Source organism: Hemitrygon akajei, chromosome 8, assembly GCF_048418815.1.
Source record: "Hemitrygon akajei chromosome 8, sHemAka1.3, whole genome shotgun sequence".
NCBI lineage: Eukaryota > Metazoa > Chordata > Chondrichthyes > Myliobatiformes > Dasyatidae > Hemitrygon > Hemitrygon akajei.
In genome coordinates, this window is record NC_133131.1 from 102012540 (window position 1) to 102038708 (window position 26169).

The 26169-nt window shown below is 38.6% G+C and overlaps 1 protein-coding gene across 1 annotated transcript in view; it reads right to left on the reverse strand.

The window, feature by feature from the left end:
* Positions 1–270: 270 nt before the first annotated feature.
* frrs1l (ferric-chelate reductase 1-like) overlaps positions 271–26169 on the reverse strand; it is a 32286-nt gene continuing 6387 nt past the window's right edge. Inside the window, exons 2-5 of the mRNA XM_073054293.1 lie at positions 24665–24749; positions 19983–20121; positions 17140–17386; positions 271–8521 (exon numbers count right to left, since the gene is read on the reverse strand). Coding sequence (XP_072910394.1) covers positions 8349–8521; positions 17140–17386; positions 19983–20121; positions 24665–24749 — 644 coding nt within the window. The 3' untranslated portion in view covers positions 271–8348. The remainder of the gene's footprint in view (positions 8522–17139; positions 17387–19982; positions 20122–24664; positions 24750–26169) is intronic.

The window sequence follows — 26169 nt, forward strand, 5'->3', positions numbered from 1 at the left end:
TTGACAAGTACACTACCTTCACAGTTTATGTTATATGTGATAGCTTATATAATAAATTTCACCTAAGATAATTAGATACAAGATTGGAAAGATAGAAGATAAGCAGATCATTGGGATTTTAAATTAATATAAATTTCGGGGACTGGAATCTCACCAGATATGGAAATATTCCTTTTTACTCCTGTACTAAGTGCACATTTACACTGTTACGAAACCACTAACTGGTTTCACTTACCAGCAAAGATAGATATGTCAGTTGAAGTCGAATGGTACTATTTTCAAAAGTTTTATTAATAAAGGGGCACAAAAATTAAGGTTAATACAAACATTCAGATAACATGCGTCAATACTCAATCTAAAACACCGGTGTAACCATAATCAATCAGAAATAAGCTCTTTCGTTGTCTAGGGTATATAATACTGAGTCCAATTGGAAATATAAAGAGTCACTCTGAAGTCTGCAGGCTTTTGGTTTCACGTGTTGGAGAGAGAGAGAGATAAAACGGAAAAACTTGCCCCAAAACATTGGAAATATAAAGAGTCACTCTGAAGTCTGCAGGCTTTTCCCTTTTTGGTTTCACGTGTTGGAGAGAGAGAGAGATTGTTAGGAAAAGATAACACTTGCCGTTGTCTTTATGAATCAAATCCTCAGCCTCAGGGGATTTGGCTTCCCTGGTGTTAAATAAAGCGATCTTCCGTTGGTTCCAGCCACAAACCCCGCATTCGGAATTTAACGCACGTGGCTTATTTCAAAATGGCTTCCCGTTCCCATGGGAAGCGGTATCGTGCTTCTTGGTGTCTCCTTGGTGCGTCTGAGGGTCGTCCTCTTTCAGACCCTTCTTTATACTGCCTCACGGGATCTCAGGTGTCAATCAGGTTGCAGGTGATACAATCTCTCTCTCAACCAGCCCACTTTGCCCGAGGGCTTTACAATGTCCCTGCGAGTTGGCACGTCTGCAGTTCCCAGGTGTCTCCTGAGAACAATGCCACAGTCACCAGCTTTTGTCCCAGTGGAATGTCTTTCCATTTCCTGTGTCCATTCAGCCTGTCTCTCTCTCTCTCTTTTGGGTCATTGACCCCCCTTTTCTAGGGCTCTTGCAATTCTCACAAAGGAGGGGGCTGGTATCATAACAACACTCAGTGGCCACTTTATTAGATACACCTGCATATCAATGCAAGTATCTAATCAGCTAATCATGTGGCAGCAACTCAATGCATAAAAGCATGCCAACAAGGTCAAGAGATTCAGTTGTTTTTCTGACCAAACACGAAACAGGAAAGAAATGTGATCTATATGACTTTGACTATGGAATGATTTATGGTGCTAGATGGGGTATTTAGAGTATCTCAGAAACTGCTGATCTCCTAGGATTTTCATGCACAACAGTTGTGAAGCAATGTAAAGAATGGTGCGAAAACAAAAAAAAAAGGCTATTCTGTGGTTGAAAATGCCTTATTAATGAGAGATCAGAGGAGAATGGCCAGACTGGTTCAAGCCGACAGGAAGGCAACAGTAACTCAAATAACTGTGTTACAACAGTGGTGGGCAGAAGAGCATCTCTGAATGCACAGCACATCAAACTCTGAAGTGGATGGACTACAGTAGAAGACCATGAAAAGCACTCAGTGGCCACTTTATAGTAGGTAATATCAGAACTGCTTTTTAGAAAGCCTGAATCATTACATTTGTCAACTCCAAATTTATTTTGAGATTCTTGGTTGAGGTATCATACCATTAGCATCTCCCACTTAGTCTTCTTTGCTTGATTCCATTTCTTGGGTTGTATAATTTGTTTTCCCTATTTTTTGAATTCTTCTCCTTTTAACTACTTTCATTGCAGTTTTAAGCTGAGATCCACTGTAATTTGCAAACTTAAGTGAGTTTGAAGGTCAGAAACAGTAGCACTGAAATTTAACCAAGTATTGTACACAGGTTAGAGGCAATAGATTTGGACCATAAGATATAGGTGCAGAAGTAGGCCATTCGGCCCATCGAGTCTGCTCTGCCATTCAATCATGGGCTGATCCAATTCTTAATAGCCACTTAATAGATAGTGAAGCAAGAAGTTTGTTGGATTTGTGTATTTGGTTGGAGTTTTTTAAGACCATTTAATGTCCTGCTCAATTGATCCGCTGGTTTATATTATTTTAAAAATAAACTGTAATGTAGCCATTTGAAATTGTGAAGTGCTTGGATATAGCCTGTGACCATCAATTAGGAATCTTGACAGAAGTTCGTAGAATATAATCACATATATATAGTAGTAAGCATATAACTAGTAAAGCATACACTAGTAAAGCACTAATTAGCACGAGCAATTTGACAATATAAACAATGTTAGCATGTAACTTTTACTGTAAGCCACAAGGTATTGTGCTTATTTTACACAAAATTAACTTATTTTTATACATTTACTCCATATTCTAATACACCCATGACTAAAAGTCTACACAAACACTTTGAACGTTTACTCTGAAATAATTCTCTCCAAGTACTGATATCAGGAAATTTGCTGGCAAGGAGCCTGATGTTGCAGAAGATGGTCTTGATTTGCTGCCTCGACAACACTGCATCCCTACTGCAGAATACTCCAAATCCTTTGACTCACAACATCAGTACCAATCTATTTATCCCTATGTGCCTGCATATGATCTATATCCCTCTACTCTTTACCTTTTCATACTTATGTCTGAATATTTTTTTAAATATTGCTATCATATCTGCTTCCATCACCTCCCAGGTAGCATGTTCCTGGCACATACGAACCTGTCTTAGAAAAAGGCTTGTCTGGTAAATCTTCTTTAAACTTTCCCCCTTTCACTTAAACATGTGCCCTCTAGTATTTGACATTTCCATCCTGCAAAAAAGATGCTGATGATTTACCTTGTCTCTGCCTCTCATAATTTTACACATTTATCAGATTGCCTGTTGACTTCCTACCCTTCAGTAAAAACAATCCAAGATTATCCAATCGCTCCATATATCTAAGACTCTTAGGGCCCCCGCCAATAAAGGTAAGCATGCCCAATGCTCTCCTCACCACCCCATCCACTTGTGTTGCCACTTTCAGGGAGTGGCATCACCTCACAATTGTCTGCTTTAAATCTAATTTAACAGTCTTCCAGCTAGATCTATACCCTGCTGTATCCTTTGATAACCTTCCTCACCATCTGCAATTTCATCAATTTTTGTAATCAGACCACCTACATTTTAATTGAAGTCATTGTTATATATTACATACAATAGATGTCTGAACACCGATCCTTGTGGAATACTGTAGGTCATAGAACTCCAAATAGAGTTACACTCTTCTACCATACACTCTGCCTTCTAGAAAATTAGGAATAAGGAGAGGTTGGGTAAACTTGGATTGTTTTCTGTGGAGTATTGGAGATTAAGGGGAGAACTTAAGTTATGGGCTTAAGCCCGTTTTGAGAAGCAGATAGAGTTGATAGCTTGAGCCCTCTTCCTATGGTAGAAATGTCAAATAATAGAGGGCATAGTTTTTGGGTGAGAGGGGATAGTTTGAGAGCAGATGTGTGGGACAGATTTTGTTTAAACAGAGTAGTAGGTGCCTAGAACGTAGTGGAATTTAGACAAGAACACGAACATGCAGGAAATGGAGGGATATGAACCATGTGTGACTCATTTAATTTGGCATCATGGTTGGCAGAGAGATCATGGGCTGAAGGGTCTGTTTCTTGCTGTACTGTTCTGTATACTTTCTCAAAAAACTTAATTGTGTTTGAGAGACATGAACAAGCTATCTCTACTGTCTATGCCTTTCTAGCTGAGAATAATTACAGTCCATATGAATCTCCAATGACTTCCCGATCAGTAAGGCTCATCTGCCTATAATTTCCTGGATTATTCCAAACAATGAAACAAAACTGGCTATCCTCTGGGACTTCACCTGTGGTTAAAAAGAATATAAAGATCAATACCGAGGCCCCAACAATCTCCAGCCTTGCTTAACTTGGTTTCCTGGAATAGACCCCATAGGTGAACATTTATCCACCTTAATGTTCTTCAAGAGATCCAACACTTTCTCCTTAATATCAACTTGCACTTCTCTGTTCTATCATCCATGTCTTATTCCTTGGTGAATTGAATATCTGATGCAAAGTATTCATTTAGTACTTTGCCCACTTCCTCCAGCTTGAGGCATAAATTTCTTACCTTGGTCTTGAGTGAACCTATCCTTTCCCTAGTTTCCCTGGTTTTTAAATACAGTATATGCATAAATCACCTTGGGGATTTTCTTAATCCTATTTGCTAAGCACACATCCTGGCCTCTTTTTGTCACCCTGATTCCATGTTTAAGTTCATTCCTGCTTCCTTAATATTTTTCAGGGGCTTTGTACGATTCAACTTCTGAAAACTTATTTTATTTAGAGATACAGAGTGGAACAGGTCCTTCTGGCCCAATGAGCTACACTGCCTAGCAATCCACCTATTTAACACTAGCCTCATCACAAGACAATTTACAATGATCAATTAACCATCGGCATATGATAGGGCTGTGGGTGGAAACTGGAGCACCCAGAGGAAACCCACGCATCAAAAGGGAGAACATGCAAACTCCTTACTGATGACACCAGAACTGAACTCCGAAATGCTACCGCGACACCCTTTTATTCAGTATGTTCTTCCTTTTTCTTTTGACTAAATGTGCAACATCCCTTGTCATCCAAGGTTCCCAAACTCCAGATTTAATATGGTCTTCTCACCATCAAGTAGCAGGCTTAAGGTCTGAAGAGTTCAAGAGGCAACAAATGCAATAAGTGCTTTAGTAACATCATCATTTTGGCTCTTTTTTGCCTATTCCTTTGTATTGTGTGATCTATTGGGCACATCCTACAGTTTCTATTATTGGCAACATATTACGCAGACAAAGCAGCTTAATCTGATTTTAACTGCTACTGTGGTCTGGTGTCCATCTGGTAGAACTATTTCCTTCATTCTATCCATCCTCAACCACCTTCTTTGCTGCTGTTTTCTCTCTTTTCCATTCTTATGAAGAGACACTGTTTCTTTTTCCACAGATGCTGTCTACCCTACTGATTGATTACAATACTTTGCTTTTACTTCACAAAGTTTTAAATGTTATTTATATTAAATTTCAATAATAAATTAAATTATCAATCCTCAAAATAGCTGTTGAATACATATCCCTCGATAATCAATAAAACATTACTATTAGAGATTGGAATTAAAAACTTAACTAACAGTGGAAACTCTATATCTGATTGTGATATTATTATTCAGTGAAATAGGAAAGTAAATCAAGGATGGCTGGACTGAAGCTATTAGTAAGAGATTACATACATCAATTTATTAAAAAAATATTTTCTAATGGAAATTTAAGCATTAATACATTATCATCCCTCACCTAAATATAATCCTTCATATACAGCTACTTTCATTTTAAACTTTTATAACACTATTTTGATAACCAACATCAAGTATTTACTCAGTTAAAGTGCCAAGAAAGAGTAGACATCAAAGGTTTAACATTCTGAGAGTTAATCTATTTGCTCATCAAACCCAGATAATTGGACCAAATGACTTTCCTAATATTTTTATGTGCAGTAGATAGCATTGCCATGCATTATGGATTATCATTTTTACAAAATGAAACAGACATAAAGAAAAACTTACAAAGATGAAAGAAAAACATGCCTTACTCAATCCACATCTTTTACAGATTCTCTCTGCTGCATTTCTATGTGTTTTGATATTGAATATTCACACTTTTTCTCTAATACTTTTCAAAATGGTACTGCTCAATACCATATTTTACTTAAAGCCTGAAATTTTGCATCTTTTGTTATTCTGGGACCCAAACAGCAGACCTTAGGTTACAGTACAGTCGGCCCTCCTTATCCGCGAATTCAACCAACTGCGGATCGCAAAAACCCGGAAGTGCTCTTCCAGCTTGTTGTTCGAACATGTACAGATTTTTTTTTCTTGTCATTATTCCCTAAACAATGCAGTATAACAACTATTTTACATAGCATTTACATTGTATTAGCTGTTATAAGTAATCTAAAGATGATTTAAAGTATACGGGAGGATGTGTGGATTAGGATCGAAAAAATCGGAAGTTCTCTTACTAGGTAAGTCGGAACAGGTACATCCGGTATTATTTAGCATCAGTTAATCAAATGTTTGCATTCGTATATAGTATATATTTTACCTTTCTATGCATATAAAACACTTAAGAACGTATGTTTCAGCACTGGGCTCGGGAACTTCCCAAGTTCGATCTAGTGACAGATCACTATCGAGTGCGTTCTCCACTGTGCCGGGTTGATGTGGAGGATCAAAAACCCAATAATTAAACCACTGCATTGCTTAGTAATAATCGTAGCTTACATCGGGGTAGGGCCTTTCACATGCTCCATTAAAATTGTTCCGATCGTTGACTGACTGTAGCCTAACGCTTTTCCAATGACCGATGGCGTTTCACCTCTTTCCAATCGCTTTATTACTTCCACCTTATTTTCAATCGCGATTGTGATTATTTTCATGAATAGAAACACCACAGATTCAGAGCTATGCCGGATCCTAATGCTCACCGCTCTGAACATGTTAAGTCCGGGGTTCTGCTAGGTCCTAAAGACCACTGCACTGATTCAGGCTTGTTACGAATGTGCCACAACTCTGAGGGGCCGAAGGGTACAAAGTAGCCCCCTCCTTTTTGAGAATCGCAAGATCGCTATTAATTCGGGTCTGGGACCCAGGAAATGAGGGAGAGACACGCAGAATTCACAACGGTTTGGAATGTGTCCTGGCCTCAGCAAGGCGGAACCATTGATAACGGCTATTGTCTCTTGGAGACGGAATTGTGTATTGAGTACTGTACTATTCATTGAAGCCCTCAGGGGGTGACCAGAGTGGGCTGGTTGAGGGATTGCATCATCCCAACCTGACTGACATCTGAGACCCCGTGAGTAAGGATAAAAGAGGGTCTGGGGAACAACCCCTTCAGACGCACCAGGAGAAACATATGAGACCGGTGGGGACTTGTGTGTGTGTCCATCCTTGCCCGGATGACAAGTCTTCCACGGAACGGCCTCGCTAAAGGACGAATACGGATCAAGATCGGATAAAGGAAAGCCGGCAAGTTTCTAAAATCGGTCTCTCTCCAACCAAAAGGCTGCAGCCTGCATGAACTGAGTGACTTTTATATTTCCATCGGACAATACATTATCCCCTAGACAACGATACAGCTATTTCTTATTGATTATTATTATACCCACACTTTTAGATTTAGTATTGATGACGTATATTATCTGTATGTTTGCATTGATATTATTTTTGTGTATTTTTACCAATAAGTACTGTTAAAAATAGTACCATCAGACTTCAACGGACCTCTCTATCTTTGCTGGTAAGTGACCCAGTTACGGGGTTCGTAACAGGTTAAATAAGGGACTTGAGCATCCGCGATTTTTGGTATCAGCGGGGGTCTCGGAACCAATCCCCCGCAGATAAGGAGGGCCGACTGTAGTACAAAATCCATAGCAGGAATTATTAAATTTTAGGAACATTGTGACTGATTTATGTCTCACTGCTAAATAATTTTTTTAGCTTTTGCAATTACATATTTAAATGATTGTAATGAAGTATGACTTCAATCTTTTCTTTAAAACCTTTGTCCCTCAAGAGACACAAGATAATAATTGTTTCAATTGATGATTATTTTACTGTACATACTCATGAAAAATATATTCAGTTAGTTTTGAATTTTTTAGACAATTATTCCTGTTAGCTTGTTAGTTCTTTATAAAGGGTAAAAGCTTGGACTGAATGCCACTACAATTTGAATACTCCACATTTACACAAAATTAATAACTTATTTAATTCAAAGTCTTGCATTGATCAAAACAGAGTTTAAAATGAAATATCTGGTACAATAAATATTTAACAAAATATGCAAAATAAAACTATCCTACAAGTGTATCAAGTTATCAATTAAGTAGCATGTTAGCTCAGAAATTACTTTCACAGTAATATTAGTAATTGTTCAGTTATAGACCGCTTGGCACATGCAGCATAAGAAAACCTGGCAATAGGGTGGGGGTAGAGATGCTCTCTTACTCTGTCCAAATAAGCACTCAGTATGGTCCCACTGATCAGCCAGAGCTCCACAAACAAAACGAAGATTTGCAACTCTAATTCTTATTTTTCACATTTTCATTTGTCCAAATGCTGACTATTATTCAAATGTATAGTCATACATTCATTTGAGGGTCCAGTGAAAAAACTATTCTGAAAAGAAAATTTGCATTCATTTTAAGATCAAATATTTTTATGTTAATATTCTTCTGCAACAATTTAGTTATGGAGTCCCCATTAATATGTAGAAAGTCAAAGCAACAATTAATAGCAGGCAGAAAGGTGAAGAGAAGGTTTGAAAAGCTGCAGAAGGCATGAACACATCTTCATACTTGTAAATGCTGACAACATCTTCAGATACTGGTGGAGAGTCAATATCATGCCTGGTAATCGAGCCTTTCAAGTCAAAAAAGCAGAAAGGAAAAAGTTAAAAAATGAAACAAAACATCATGATATTTTCATTGAATTTAGATGCCTTCAATGGTATAATCAAGGATTTTGACATTTTTTGCTACAAAGAAATATTTTACTTCTTCTTTGTCACTCTGATTATTCATAATATTACTGTTTTCATTTAAAAATAATTAAGTGATTTCTTAAACCTGTTTCTAAACCCACAGCGATATGGATGACAGTGGTGGGGCTCATCACCAACAACAATAAGATGGCCTACACAGAGGAGGTAGAAGAGCTAGAGGCTTGGTGCCAGGCAAATAACCTTTTCCTCAATGTCAAGACAAAGATGGCTATCAACTTAAGAAGAACTCGCACCTCTCTTTACATCAGCAGCATAGCAGTGGAAACTGCAAACAGTTTTAGACTTCAGGGAGTGCACATCTCACACAACTTCTCAGTGTCAGAAAACATTAAACATAATTAGGGAAGCTCACCAATGTCACTACTTTGAGGAGGCTGAAGAGAGCTCGACTATGAAAATCTATACTCACACCATTCTACAGATGTGCAATAGAGAGCATCTTAACAAACTGCATCACTGCATGGTATGGAAACTGCACTGTAGTGGACAGGAAGGCTCTATAACGGGTAGCTAAAACTGTCCAACGCACCACTGGCACCAGCCTACCTGCTCAAAAGTATATATACACAAAAAGGTGCTGGAAAAGGGCCAGTAACTTGATGAAGGATCTCATCCACCCTGCTCATGGGCTGTTTGCCCCAGTGCCATAGAGGAGGAGGCTATGTAGCATCCACACCAGATTCAAAAACAGTTACTTTCCCCAAGCAGTAAGTCTGATCAACTCCTCCAGCCATTAACCCACCCTCTACACCCCCAACCACTACTACTTTATAATTTCCTGTCAATCACTTTATGTACAGACGTAATTGTGCCTACTGTCACTTTATGGACATCAATGCTTATAAGCTAACCTGCGTACTTATATTTATTGTGTTCTTTATCTTAGTGGGTTTTTTTGTGCTGCATTGGATCCGGAGTAACAATAAATATTTTGTTCTCTTTTACACTTGTGTACTGGAAATAACATTAAACAATTGTGAATCCTGAACCTTGACTCCCTTCTAAAATATCCAGTCCTCCTTGGACAACAAATACTAGACTTGCCAGCAATGCCCACATCCTGTAAACAAACCTAAAAAAGAAATCACTCTGATAACAACTTTCAACTGAAATGCAAACTGCTGAAATCATTCAGTAGGCCAGCAAGTAACCTAACAAATAGAAAATAAATTGATGTTTCAGGTCAAAATCCCTTCATCACATTGATATCTCCACTTTTTCTTTTCATTTCTTAGTGTTTCCTATGTTTTCTGTTTTAATTTCAGATTTTCAGAATACCCATTTGTTGACTTTCAACATTCTGTAATTTTGCTTAACCAAGTAATTGCAGTAAGGTTGAATATTTGAAACTGCATTGTTCTTGATAAGGAAAGCAGAATATCAAGACTAATCACCAAAGATTACCCAATAGTGTGTTTTTGCAATCTTTACCTTAAAACAATGAATGCTTTTGCTGTAAAATTTCAATTGATTTTCTGAGAACATTTGATTGTAATTGATAAATAATAGTATGATGGCAATGCAGAAATGGTTCAATGGGTTATGAAATTATCTGTGATGCCAAGCAATAATACTGTGTTCTGTAACTCTTGAAGATTAGTCAACATCACCTATAATTAAATTTAGTTTAAACCACAAAAATACATGCTTCGTATTTCTGCAAGTCGGTGCATATGGTTTCTGAATTTAAAATTATGTTTAAACTGAACATTGGCCAGCTCAACTGATATGACCAAAAATGGAAAGTAAGTTTCGATCTCTAAGCTTGTAATGGACAGGATAATATTGTTAAAACACAATCCCTACAGTACAGCAATGGGAAACAGATACTTTTTGAAGATGGCAGCATTAGTGCTTTGTCTATCATTTCAGAATTATCATAAATCTTAATAGTCATGTGGAGCATGAGAAAATTAGGAGTTAGGTCTCTGACCTATATATGGAAGATTTATGTTAGAGCTGGGAGAAAATATAAAATCTATAAAGCATTTAGACAACACACAAGAACAAGATGTTTTGTTGCAACTTTCTCATATTTCCAATGAGCTGATACTTTTGTGAAAGTATAAGTTTATGAATAATAACCCATTTCTATAATCTGAGCACTTTTTTTCTGGAAGATTAGTCTGATAACAGAAAAGTTACAATGCTATGTAATTTTATTATAATATGTTCAATATAATTCATGTTAATAAAAAAAACAAATCAAATCATTAGAAAGAGGTGCAAAAGATTGGAAGGTGTTGAATTGTTGTGGGTAGGGCTAAGGAACTACAAGGGTAAAAGACCCTGATGGAAGTTATATACAGACTTCCCAAACAGTAGTAAAGAGGACGTCTACAAATTATAAGAGGAGATGGAAAATGTATGTCCAAAAGACAATGTTACAATAGTCAAGGGAGATTTCAGTATGTGGGTAAATTGGGAAAATCAGGTTGGTGCTGGATCCCAAGAGGGAAAATAGCTAGAATGCCTATAAGATGGCTTTTTGGAGGAGCTTGTGGTTAAGCCCACTAAGAGATCAACTATTCTGGATTGAGTGTTGTATAATGAATTGGAATTGATTAGAGAGCTTAGGTAAAGAAACCCTAAGGGGTCAGTGATCATACAATGATAGAATCCACCCTGCAATTTGAGAAAAAGCTAAAGTTAGATGTATCAGTATTACAGTGGAGTAAAAGGAATTACAGAGTCAAAAAAGAGAGGAGCTGACCAAAATTGATTGGAAAGGAATACTAGCAGTAATGAAGGCAGAGCAGCAACGGCTGGAATTTCTGGGAACATTTTGGAAGGCACAGGACGTGTACATCCCAAAGGAAGTATTCTGAAGACAGGATGACACAACCGCAGCTGACAAGAGAAGTCAAAGCCCATATAAAAGCAAAAGAGAGGGCATGTAATACAGCAAAAATTAGTTTGAAGTTAGAGGTTTGGGAAGCTTAAAAACAAAAGGCAACTAAAAAAACATAAGGAGAGAAAAAATGATATACGAAGGTAAGCTAGCCAAAAATATTAAAGAGGATACCAATTTTTTTCAGATATATGAAGAGTAAAAGAGGTGAGAGTGAATATAAGACTGCTAGAAATGACGCTGGAGAGGTAGTAATGGGGGACAAACGGGCATAAGTATTTTGCATCAGTTTTCACTGGCAGTATGCCAGAAATTCAACTGCCAATGGGCAGAAGTGAATGTTGTTATTACTTAGAAGAGGGTACTTAGGAAGCTGAAAGTATATAAGTCACCTTTACCTATCTCTTTCAGGGAGAATAAAGTAACTTATAGGCCAGTCAGCCTGACTTCAGGGGTTGGGAAGATGTCAGAATCCATTATTAAGGATGAGATTTTGGGGTACTTGGAGGCATATGATAAAGTAGGCCAAAGTGAGCATTGTTTCCTTAAGGGGAAATCTTGCCTGATGTTGGAATTCTTTGAGGAAATGATAGGCAAGATAGAACAAAGGAGAGTCATTGGATATTGTTAGCTTGGATTTTCACAAGGCCTTCGACAAGGTGCCAGACTGAGGCTGCTTACCAAGATAAGAACCCATTATGTTACAGGAAAGATATCAGCATGGATATAAGACTGGCTGATAGGCAGGAGGCAAAGAGTGAGAATAATGGGAATAAGTTGGCTGTCAGTGACTAATGATGTTCCGTATGGTTCAGTGTTACCACTGCTTCTGTTTGACATTACATGTCAATAATTTGGATGATGGATTTGGTGGCTTTGTAGTCATATTTGCAGACAATACATAGATAGTTAGAGGGCCAGGCAGTGTTGAGGAAGCAAGGAGTGTAGAGAAGGACTTGGACAAGTTGGGAGAATGGGCAAAGAAGTGACAGATGGAATAAGACCATAAGACATAGGAGCAAAATTAGGCCATTTGGTCCATCGAGTCTGCTCTGCCATTTAATCATGGCTGACCCTTTTTTCTCCTCCTCAACCCCAGTTCCCTGCCTTCTCTCCATAACCTTTGATGCCATGTCCAATCAAGAACCTATCAATCTCTGCCTTAAATACACCCAACAACCTGGCCTCCATGTTTTCATGTGGCAACAAATTCCACAAATCCACCAGCCTCCGCCAAAAGCAATTTCTCCGCCCTGTTTTGAATGGATGTCCCTCCATCCTGAGGTTGTGCCCTCATCCTAGACTCTCCCACCAGAGGAAACATTCTTTCCACATCTACTCTGTCCAGTCCTTTCAACATTTGAAAGGTTTCAATGAGATCCGCCCTCATCCTTCTAAATTCCAGTGACTGCAGAGGCAGAGCCATCAAACGTTCCTCATATGATAACCCTTTCATTCCTGGAATCATCCTTCTGAACCACCTCTCAACCCTCTCTAATGCTAACATCTTCTAAGATGAGGAGCCCAAAACTGTACACAATACTCAAGAGGAGGCCTCACCACGGCCTTATAAATCTTCAGCATCACATCCCTACTCTTGTATTCTAGACCTCTTGAAATGAATGCTAACATTGCATTTGCCTTCCTCACCATCGACTCGGCCAGCAAGTTAACCTTTAGGGTGTTCTGCATAAGGTCTCCCAAGTCCCTTTGCATCTCAGACTTTTAGATTTTCTTCCTGTCTAGAAAATAGTCCGAACATTTATTTCTACTACCAAAGTGCGTGGCCATGCATTTTCCAACATTATATTTCATTTGCCAGTTTCTTGCTGTCTAAGTCATTCTGCATCCTACCCATTTCCTCAACACTACCTTCCCCTCCACCTATCTTCGTATCATCTGCAAACCTGGCAACAAAGCCATCTATTTCATCATCTAAATCACTGATATACAGCATAAAAAGAAGTGGGCCCAACATCGACCCCTGCGGAACCCTACTAGTCACTGGCACCCAACCAGACTTGGATCATTTTATTTCCACTCGCTGCCTTCTTCCAATCAGCCAATGCTCTAACCATCTTAGTATCTTTCCTGTAACACCACTCTTAACTTAGTAAGCAGCGTCATGTGTGGCACCTTGTCAAAAGCCTTCTGGAAGTCCAAATATTCAACATCTACTTCATCCCCTTTATCTATCCTACTTGTAATCTCAAAGAATTCCAACAGGTTCGTCAGGCAGGATTTTCCCTTAAGGAAACCATGCTGACTTTGCCCTATCACCAAGTACTCTATCACTTTGTCCTTAACAATTGACTCGAACATCTTCCCAACCACTGAGATCAAACTAACTGGTCTATAATTTCCTTTCTGCTGTGCTTTTCTCCTTTTTTAAAAGAGTGGAGTGACATTTGCAATTTTCCATCCTATAGCACCATGCCAGATTCCAATGATTTTTGAAATATCATTTCTAATGCTGCCAGAATCTCTAACTCCACCTTTTTCAGAACCCTAGGGTATAGTTCATCTGGTCTGGGTGACTAATGTAGGATACCCCCCCTTCTTTTTTTTTCTCTCTCTGCCCATCACTCTTTGCCTGTTCTCCATCTCCCTCTGGTGCTCCCCTCCCCCATTCTTTCTCCCTAGGCTGCTCGTCCCATAATCCTTTCCCTTCTCCAGCTCTCTATCCCTTTTGCAAATCACCTTTCCAGCTCTTAGCTTCATCTCACCCCTTCCCATCTTCTCCTATCATTTCAGATTTCCCCCTCCCCCTTGTACTTTCAAATCTCTTACTATCTTTTCTTTCAGTTAGTCCTGACGAAGGGTCTCGGCCCGAAACGTCAACAGTGCTTCTTCCTATAGATGCTGCCTGGTCTGCTGCGTTCCACCAGCATTTTGTGTGTGTTGCTTGAATTTCCACCATCTGCAGATTTCCTCATGTCACTGACGCAAAATACTCATTGAATTCATCTGCCATCTCCTTGTCCCCCGTTATTATTTTTCCTGCCTCATTTTCTAGTGGTACTATATCCACTCTCATCTCTCTTATTTTTTACATACTTGAAAAAGCTTTTACTATCCACTTTGCTAGCTTGCTTTCATATTTCATCTTTTCCTTTCTAATGATTCTTTTAGGTGCTCACTGTAGGTTTTTAATAACTTCCCAATCCTCTATCTTCCCCACTAATTTTTGCTTTGTTGTATGCCCTCTCTTTTGTTTTTACATTAGCTTTGACTTCTCTTGTCAGCCACAGTTGTACTACTTTGCCATTTGAGTATTACTTGACTTTTGGAATACACATGTCCTGCACCTTCCTCATTTTTCCCAGAAACACGCACCCTTGCTGCTCTATTGATATCTTGCCAGCAACTCCTTCCAATTTACTTTAGCCAACTCCTCTCTCATACCACTGTAATTTCCCTCACTCTACTGAAATACTGCTACTTCAGACTTCACTTTCTCCCCATCAAATTTCAAGTTGAACACAATCATATTGTGATCACTGGTTCCCAAGTGTTCTTTTACCTTAAGCTCCCTAACTGCCTCCGTTCATTACATAACATCCAATCCAGTATAGCTGATCCCCTAGTAGGCTCAACAACAAACTGCTCTAAAAAGGCATCTCTTAGGCATTCAACAAACTCACTCTCTTGAGATCCATTACCAATCTGATTTTCCCAACTGACTTGCATGTTAAAATCTTCCATGACTATCATAACATTGTTCTTTTGACATGCCTTTTCTGTTTCCTGATGTAATCTGTGGTCCACCTCCCAGCCAGTGTTGGGAGGCCTGTATATAACTGCCATCAGAGTCCTCTTACCTTTGAAGTTTCTTAACTCAACCAACAAGGATTCAACATTTTCCAAACCTACGTCACACAAGATGTTGTGGACACGATCTGTGACATCCCTGACCCTGGCACCTGGGAGGCAACATACCATCTGGGTGTCCCATTCACGTCTACAGAATCTCCTGTCTGTTCTCCTCACTACTGAGTCCTCTATCACTACCACTCCCTTTTTCTCTCTCTTTCCTTTCTGCACCCAAACCCATGCTCGGTGCCTGTAACCTGATTGCCGTGGCATTCCCCCAGATGGTCATCCCCCACAAAAGTATTCAAAGCAGTATACTTATTTTTGAGGGAAATGGCCACAGGTGTGCTCTGCTCTAACTGCCTATTTGCATTTCCAATCCCAATGTAGTGTAGCGAAGTATACGGTCATGCAGTTTGGTAAAAAGAATAAAAGCGTAGGCTATTTTCTAAATGGAGAATATTAAAAAATCAGAGGTGCCAATTTATGAGTCCTTGTGTAGGATTCCCTAAAGGTTAACTTGCAGGTTGGTACCAAATGCAATGTTAACATTCATTTCAAGAGGACAAGAAAGTAAGAGCATGGATGTGATGCTGAGGCTTTATAAAGCATTGGTCAAACTGCATCTGCGGTATTGTGATCACTTTTAGGGCCCTTATCGAAGAAAAGATGTGCTGCCATTAGAGAGGGTCCAAAGGAGATTCACAAAAATAATTTGGGGAATGCAAGGGTTAACATACGTGAAGTGTTTGATGGCTCTGGCCCATACTTAGTGGAGTTTAGAACAATGAAGGAGGGTGTCATTGAAATCTATTCAATATTAAATGGTCTTGACAAGAGTAGATGTGGAGAAGATGTTTCCTTTAGTGGCTGACTCCAGGATGGAAAGGTATAGCCTCAAAATAGGAGGACATCCATTTAGAACTGAGATGGGAAGGAATTTCTTTAGCCAGAGGTTGCTGAATCTGTGTAATTCATTGCCACTGATGGCTTTGGAGGCTAACCCATTAAGTACGTTTAATCCAGAAGTTGATAGGTTCTTAGTTTTCAAAGATAATAAATCAGCCATAATGGAATGGCAGAGCAAACACGATGGGCTGAGTATCCTAATTCTGTTCCTATGTCCCATGGTCTTACAAATATATCATTATGTATTAAAATTGCTTACGACTACTTACAATGACCCTATTAACATATTCCTTGAAATGATATGGTCAGAAAGTAGAAAATAAATCAAGACCTCATTGAAATGCCAACTCGTGCTTCTATTTCTTATGTTCTAAAACCAGCCATTTACTAACTGCTAACATTGATGCAATAACTTAAAAGCATTAGTGATCAAGGCAAATTGTAGTACCAGTTCTGATATTCTGGCACCGTTAAAACTTTTGTAAACTTGTAGTGCAAGAAAGAGCGGACGTAATTGGAAAATGCAAAGCAAATTTAAGTATGATTGTAGTTATATGGAGTCACTGTTAGAAACACCAGGTTCCTTAGCACATGTGGCAATGCACATGGCACTAGAAGTAGAAAAATACTCACTTTATTAAAATAATTGGCCTCATTTCAAATTATTTTGAATTGATGATATAATACCAAAAGAATTATTATCCATGGATATCTATAGATTTGCGATATTTGAATAGACAATTAAATCTGTAAATCCTTTTAAAATGGTCTGAATGACTTGCACACTATGTAATTCATCAAATATACTCATAATTAGATATCATTTAGAAATATTAAGATATCATTGATAAGCTAATATAAATTACTTATAATATTCCTGCAACATTTAAAACGTTGACATACCTTGTATGGCAGGGCCCCATGCAAATAAGTAATACCAGCTCAAGTGAAGGTCGATAATTGTTTCATCTCTAGGAACATACACAGGTCGTTTAAATCGACAAGTTACTCGGTTGTCCTCAAAAATACCTTCTTCATCTCTGGCTGGATTTCTTTTTATTTCCTTTGCCCATTGTCCAACATTGTAAAAGTGTTGGATTCGAACTCTGCCATTGTCATCATGCACACAAGCCATTACATCATCACCTCCCTACAAGAAGAAAATAGGAATATTTCTGCATTCAAATCAATACAGATATCATATTGTATACTGTATATGTGCTTTACTGACTGGAAGTCTGTAACCAGTACTGGACTGCAGATATCAGTGCTGAAATTCTTATTTGTGATTCATATTAATGACATAAATGTAAATGTAGGCAGTACATTTCGTAACTTGGAATTATATGAAAGTTGCTGGTATTCCAGATAGCAAGGAAGGTTATTCAAGGCTATAGCAGAATATAAAAAATAGATAGTTGGATGGATTCACAGATAGAATTTAATTCCAAGAAGTGTGAGGTGGGAAATTAAATAGAGGTAGGACATACACAGTAAATCGTAAGGCACAAAGGAATGCTGATGAATAGTGGGACTATGGGGTTCAAGTGCACATTTCCCAGAAACTGCCATACAAGTCTGTGGCATGTTTGGTCTACAGTAGTCGAGGCACAGAACATGAAGGCTGAGATTTTATGTTACAAGTCTACAAAAGGTGGTTGCACCATACCTGGGAGTACTATGAGCAGTTCTGCTCACGCTATATGAAGGGTGTGGTTGTGCTAGAGAGAGTACAGATAATTAGAATGAGAGGGTATCAGTTTGGTGAGAAAAAGTAGTTTTAAGCATGGATTTGTTGCTATTTATTTTAAATTATTTTTACATACTGTAGTGATCTGAAATTTGCTACCAGAAGAGATGGTAAGAGTCTGGCAGGCACTTAAATAGGCAAGCCATAGAAGGATATGGACTTAATACAGCCAGATGGGATTAGTGTGGATGGGCAAAAAAAAAAGTCAGCATGGACAAGGATTCCCTCTGTATAACTTCAAAACGTTATGCTTCAAGGCAATATTAAATATGTTGACAAAGTGTGTAGACATGCAAGAGATGCTATGTAATGTGGAGCTTTTAATTGGCCAGTCTAGTGAGGCCACCAAGTGTCAGCTGTTTGTGGTTCTAAGAACGGAAATTGAAACCTTTGTTTGTGTTGCTATGCTGAAAAATATGCCACTTCAGGATATACATCTACAACTACAACATTTTAATGAGTCCTAATTATACCGTATGATCACTAACATATTCTGAAATCCCCAAGGTATGGGTACTTTATATATCCTCCCACATTTCCTCACATACATCAGTACTATCAGTTGTGGTTAATCTGTCCGTGAGAATAGTTAGGTGATGGCAGCATATGAATGCTCAAATGTGATCCTTCTGCAATCAAATATTTCACCAGCTCATGCATATCTGCACAAAATATCATTAACTATATAGACTATATGTGCTGTGTGTGACTATTGGCACTATGTTTTACACCTTGGCCCCATAAGATCAGTTTGTTTTGGCTGTATTCCTGTGTGGCTGAATGACAACTTAATTTGAACTTGATAACAGAAGCCACTTGTATTCAGCAAATACCAAGGCCTCAGTTTGTATTATCTAATAATCTATCTTCATGATTATTTTTTTAAAAAAAACAAAATCTAGGGGATGCTAACTCAAACTGAGATGGAGACAGAGGCAGAGTTAAGATGGCACTAAACAGTGACTCCTTTGCTCGCATCTTCAGAAACAGCTATATTTCCATCCTTAATATCTTTATTTTTCCCTTTCAGGGTTCTTTTGAAGACACTGACATGGAACTACATGCTGACTTTGGTTCTTTGCAGGAATGGGACCCGTTCTCGGGGATTCAAGACTGGCTGATGTGCAGCATGACAAGGGGTAGGCCTGAGAGGCGGCCTAGTGTTCAGAAGCCTAAGATCTCGGGGCTCTGGAGACGGGCGGATCAAGGGTCAGTGTCACTGCAAGAGACTCGTGTGTCGCTGGGGAGGCCAGAAAATCTTTCACTGTGGGCCCGAAGACCCGAGATCTTTGTGATCTTTGGGCACAGAGCTCGTAAAAAGTGACAAAACGGACTTTTTAACATCGTAAAGCAGCGGGTTGTTGTTATGTCTCCCACTCCCTGTGAAAACGGGGGAAACCTCCCTCTCCCTTGCCATGGGGAGAGAGAGAGAATCTATGGGTTGACGAATGCTGGATGAAATGCGATAGTCTTTGGGGTAACTGCAAAGTCTGTGTCTTTGCTGTCGCTTACAGTACTAATGTAAGTCTTTCGTAACAGCGAGTTGTCGTAAATCGAACGTTCGAAAATCGGGGGACACCTGTCGCTCACAATTGTGCTCGGTAACGAGTGCACTTTTTATTTTGCTGGTGGGGGAGGGGGGATCGCTGCTCACCACCGCTTGCACGCGGGAAGGTGGAGCGGGGGGGAGACTTTGGGGTTCTCACGTTTAACTGTCATTCATTCTTTGGGGCACTTTTCTGTTTTTGTGGATGTTTTGCGAAGAAAAAGCATTTCAGGATGTATATTGTATACATTTTTCTGACATTAAATTGAACCTTTGAAACTGTTTATTACTGTGGAAAGATAAAATTATAGACAATGTATCTTTAAACCCCAATGAATAATCCATTCATTTGCATTACTTTATAAATAATGAAAAATTATAAAATGTTTATGTATTTATTTCTCACATTTCATCCATATTTCTATTAAATATGTTGGTGAGCTGGTTTACCATCAGTTTGTCAGATGAGAATCCAACTGCAACCCAACCATCAGTGTCAGCACTTAATTCAAATTCAACATCAGCACCTATTCTGCGATAACTGAGGAAGTAATCACATGTGTCTGCATCACAGCCAGGTTTTCCATACCTGTAACAGGAACAGAATATCTTCATACAACATACAAATCACTTTCCTTCATCTGATTCTTTAAATCATTTTGTAGAGATGTAATTTGTAAATTGGAACATTTACTACACTTATATCTTCTAAACATAACCTCATACTTCATGGTTAGCTTATATTACACTGCAAAATGTTTACCATATCTGTTAAATGTTTTTAAGTAGTCTATTGCCATTCTTCATTAAAATAAAGTCTCAGGATTCCCAAGAAAAAGAGAAAAAAAGTGATACATGTTATGGAATCTGGATAACAGTTATAAAAATAATCTGTTTCTTAAAGGTAATAATCTCTAAACTAGTATCTCACAATGCATATAGCTTGAGTGTATGTCCTGAGGTTCCTGTACATCCTCCCTGATGGTACTAATGAGAATAGGGTATGTCTTGGATGGTGATGCTCCTTAATGATGGATGCCGCCTTCTTATACCACCAGCTTTTGAATATGTCCTTGCCGGTGGGGAGGCTAGTGCCCATGATGGAGCAGGCCGAGTCTACAACCCAATGTAGCTTTTTCTGATGCTGTGCATGGAGTTTTCAGTCAGAACGCTCTCTATGGTACTGTAGATCTGAATTAATTAATTAATTAACTCAAACTACCTGCGTCTCAATATCACCAAGACCAAGGAGATGGTGGTGGACTTTAGGAGATCTAGGCCTCATATGGAGCCAGTGATCATTAATGGAGAATGTGTGGAGCAGGTTAAGACCTACAAGTATCTGGGAGTACAGTTAGACGAGAAGCTAGACTGGACTGCCAACACAGATGCCTTGTGCAGGAAGGCACAGAGTCGACTGTACTTCCTTAGAAGGTTGGCGTCATTCAATGTCTGTAGTGAGATGCTGAAGATGTTCTATAGGTCAGTTGTGGAGAGCGCCCTCTTCTTTGTGGTGGCGTGTTGGGGAGGAAGCATTAAGAAGAGGGACGCCTCACGTCTTAATAAGCTGGTAAGGAAGGCGGGCTCTGTCGTGGGCAAAGTACTGGAGAGTTTAACATCGGTAGCTGAGCGAAGGGCGCTGAGTAGGCTACGGTCAATTATGGAAAACTCTGAACATCCTCTACATAGCACCATCCAGAGACAGAGAAGCAGTTTCAGCGACAGGTTACTATCGATGCAATGCTCCTCAGACAGGATGAAGAGGTCAATACTCCCCAATGCCATTAGGCTTTACAATTCAACCGCCAGGACTTAAGAACTTTTTAAAAGCTATTATTAATGCTTTTTTGAGATAGTGATTTAGATGCATATCATATTTTTTTTACTGAGTTAAGTATTGTATGTTATTAGTTTTGCTACAACAAGTGTATGGGACATTGGAAAAAAAAGTTGAATTTCCCCATGGGGATGAATAAAGTATCTATCTATCTATCTATCTAATTTGCTTGAGTCTTTGGTGATTACCAAATCTCCTCAAATTCCTAATGAAGTATAACCACTACTATGCCCTTGTGTGTGATGTCTTTAATCTGTTTCCTTTCCTGCCTTCCTCTGTAGGGCTAAACCTATATGATTCTTCCTCTATGTGCTTAACTTTGCTCTTCAATCCCCTTGAAAGTTCCCACAATCTATGTCCATATGGTCCTTAACACATGCTGCAATGTAGATTTCTATTTATGATATGGCATGGAGAAAATATGGCTCCGACTGGACACCTCATCTGATGTGGATAAATGAACAGGATCATAGAAGGTTTTGCATGTAATAGAGAATGGAGTAAAATAAATGGGAAAGACTGCCAGAAAATGAAGAGGTGGGAATAAATGAGAGAGAGCAGGTAGAAATGGAGAGTAAAGGATGGGGGCCATGTTTTCTCCATTCTTTGCTGCAACATGAGGTGTCACTGAATATCATGAGAAGTCTAAAGAACCAAAGGAGCAGAAGACAGAGAAAGTGGTGTCAAACAAACCACTCTTAATCTTTTACTTGTTAATGTTTGTACAATTGGGAACTTAAGGTAAAATGGGAAGTCTGACTAGATTAGTTAAGGGTTATGTAACTGCATACTTAATATGCAAGCTTAATATGTAGACTTCTGTTAACTTCTACACCGATCGTCAGTTTGTAATTACCTAAGGAGACACAATGAACTAAGATGAGGTGCATCATTAAAGTGGCCTTTATATGGACCAACCATTGGTGCAATCAGTTGCCTGTTTACTTGCCAACTCAAACCTGGAATTAACCAGTTATTAGGTAAGGGATGTGAGCAACTTGTCACAAAATGGAGGAAGAATGAGTTAGAAATTATGTGAAAGAGATAATAGAATGATGGGAAAGATTGTTATAGGTGTAATGATACAAAAACAAGCTATCAAAATAATATGAGGTGCTGATTTAAAAGGTCACCTGGAATCTTAAGTAGGAATGTTACTTTCAAGCAAATTAAATCAAACTGACAAAATGCTGGAGGAACTCAGCAGGCCAGGCCGCATTTATGGAAAAAAAACACAGTTGATGTTTTGGGCCGAAACCCTGGGCTTCGTCAACTGTCCCCCCTCACCCCCCATATATACTGCCTTGCCGTGTGTGTGTGTGTGTGGGGGGGGGGGGGGCTTGGATTTCTAGCATCTGCAGATTTTCTCTTGTTTGTGATTTGATCACACATTAAGGCACACTAGTGACTATACTTCATTAGGAATTTGAGGAGATTTGGTAATCACCAAAGACTCTAACAAACTTATACAGATGTACGATAGAGAGAATTCTGACTGACTGTATAACCTCCTCCTATGGAGGCTCAATGCACAGCATCAGAAAAAGCTGCTGAGGTTGTAAACTCAACCTGCTCTAACAATGGCACTAGCCTCCCCACCATCAAGAATAAGGTGGTGCTCAAGAGAGCAGCATCGATCATTAAGGACCCTCACTATCCAGGACATGCCCACTTCCAAACAGCAGCAACTGGAAGGTATTTGTATTTGGAGTTATTGACTGTGATCTGTTTTGTGTTTAGAAGTCAATTTGTGTAGAGTTTGAAGCTTGAATAAAAGGTATTGAGAAGACTGGGCAGATAGAATTATACATATAACAATCTTGCCTCTTATTTGGTCTAGTTCAGTTGCATCTCTGAACACAAACTGGAAAGTATTGTTGCACCTCTTATGTTTCTAATTGGTACTGCAATTCCATTTTTTTAAAAAAGCTGGGCTTTTTGTTTTCTTCAGTTGTCATTAATTTCTAAATACTTAAAATCTCAATGTGGTAAAAAAATGTACATCTACTTAATTTAAACTTTTTCACAATTTAAATGTAATTGGAAGTTAACATTCATATTTGCTGCATTGATAAAATTATAAGGTAATTTAAGATAGTGTATCCCAAGTAGAATGAGTCTTGCACAGAAAGAATCAGCTTGGCAAATAACCAATGTGAGACCTCAACTGCTTTGAGATATTGACAAAAGACACAGCAAGTGTTGGAATCTGGAACCAAAAACAGACATTGGAAAAACTCAGCAGGTCAAGCAGCATCTGTGGGGCAGATATGGACATTGGCATTTCAGATCAAAATTTTGCATTAGGATCAAGAGGGAAGAAAAGGGATACAAAACAATATACAGTATACTGGCATTCTTTCCTCTTCTCTCTCAATCTGGATATACAGGGCCTCAACCCAAATCATAGACTTATAACATTTGCCTCCAAAGATGCTGCATAAACCATTGAATTCTACCAACATTCTGGTTTTGTTTTGGTAAGTTGATTTATTGCTTTGCGATATTGCTGACCTGCAATGTTGAGAATTGTAGTTAAAATTGTTGCAGCTATTTGTATATTTTGCATGAATTAATTATAGTTGTCGTACCCATGGCATAGTTGAACTGTAAATGTAAAATGTAAATGTAAAGCAGTAATCTGAAGTTTAAAAATACAGTTTTGCAAACATGATGCGTAATTTTCAAGATAGAAATCCTCTGAGTTTTCTGTTTTAAGTGTTGTTTGCATTTAAACACGTATCACTGAAAATAAATGAACTGTGCTTTAAACTACTTTGTTAACTGGAAGTATCTTCTCCTTGGTAGGGAGATGGTAACCCACTGCTCAAATAGTGGGTACTGACAACTAGATTTGCCATGGAGAATAAATAGGGAAGTAAACTAGCTTTTAAAGATTGGGCAGTTACTACTTTTAGTGAGAGTACTGGTGGCTATTTATATCTGAAAGAGCTTAAAATCTACATTTGAGTTTAAAACTTTACAGTTAGCAAACCCAATACCATCACAGATTCTATAATGCATTGTCACAAAATATTAGTTTGGAACTTTTGATGTGGTAAATTTTTGTATTAATTGCAGGAAAATCCTAGAATCCTGTTCTGTCCTTGTATCTCTACAACTTTGACTTCATATATTTATTTCTCAAATGTATTTGTGAATGGCAGCAAGGCGAAGGGAACTGGATTATAAAGAAAACTGTGCAGCTATTTCAGGTGTGGAATGGGAGGGAATGGCATGGATATTATTTTGTCAGATGACATTTACAAAATTAACATGCACTTCAAATACCCACCTAAAGCAGCCTTTAGTTTTTCCACAATCATCTACCCGTATTTTTGCAAAAGGATCCACTGGAGGAGGGGATGGGAAAGCATAACCTGCAAAACCAAAATATAAACTACTACTATGATGACTATAAAAATGAGTGTTTGTCAATATATGAATGATTCAACAATCTATTAAATGTAAATGAAGTTATTAGTCTGTGAATTATAAATTATTTTAACTTAATTTCAATGTCCTGAAACAAGCTACAGTTGTATAGTTACTAGAATTAAATATTTAACATTTATACCTAACTTTGTACAGTAGAAAATCAATGTTGTTTGAAACAACAATATTGCTAAACAAAGATTTCTCTTTGTCCTTTTGCTCTTAAGTTAGAAAGCTAAGTTCATGTTAGCAGGCTACATTACTGATTGCTGCTAAGTGATCTTACAACCATATAACCATATAACAATTACAGCACGGAAACAGGCCATCTTGGCCCTTCTAGTCCGTGCCGAACACTTACTCTCACCTAGTCCCACCGACCTGCACTCAGCCCATAACCTTCTATTCCTTTCCTGTCCATATACCGATCCAATTTTTTTTTAAATGACAAAATTGAACCTGCCTCTTCCACTTCTACTGGAAGCTTGTTCCACACAGCTACCACTCTCTGAGTAAAGAAGTTCCCCCTTGTGTTACCCCTAAACATTTGACCCTTACCTCTCAACTCATGTCCTCTTGTTTGAATCTCCCCTACTCTCAATGGAAAAAGCCTATCCACGTCAACTCTATCTATCCCCCTCATAATTTTAAATACCTCTATCAAGTCCCCCCTCAACCTTCTACGCTCCAAAGAATAAAGACCTAATTTGTTCAACTTTTCTCTGCAACTTAGGTGCTGAAATTCAGGTAACATTCTAGTAAATCTTCTCTGTACTCTCTCTATTTTGTTGACATCTTTCCTATAACTCGGTGACCAGAACTGTACACAATACTCCAAATTTGGCCTCACCAATGCCTTGTACAATTTTAACATTACATCCCAACTCCTATACTCAATGCTCTGATTTATAAAGGCCAGCATACCAAAAGCTTTCTTCACCACCCTCTCCACATGAGATTCCACCTTCAGGGAACTATGCACCATTATTCCTAGATCACTCTGTTCTACTGCATTCCTCAATGCCCTACCATTTATCATGTATGTCCTATTTTGATTAGTCCTACCAAAATGTAGTACCTCACACTTATCAGCATTAAACTCCATCTGCCATCTTTCAGCCCACTCTTCTAACTGGCCTAAATCTCTCTGCAAGCTTTGAAAACCTATTTCATTATCCACAACACCACCTATCTTAGTATCATCTGCATACTTACTAATCCAATTTACCACCCCATCATCCAGATCATTAATGTATATGACAAACAACATTGGACCCAGTACAGATTCCTGAGGCACAGCACTAGTCACCGGCCTCCAACCTGACAAACAGTTATCCACCACTACTCTCTGGCATCTCCCATCCA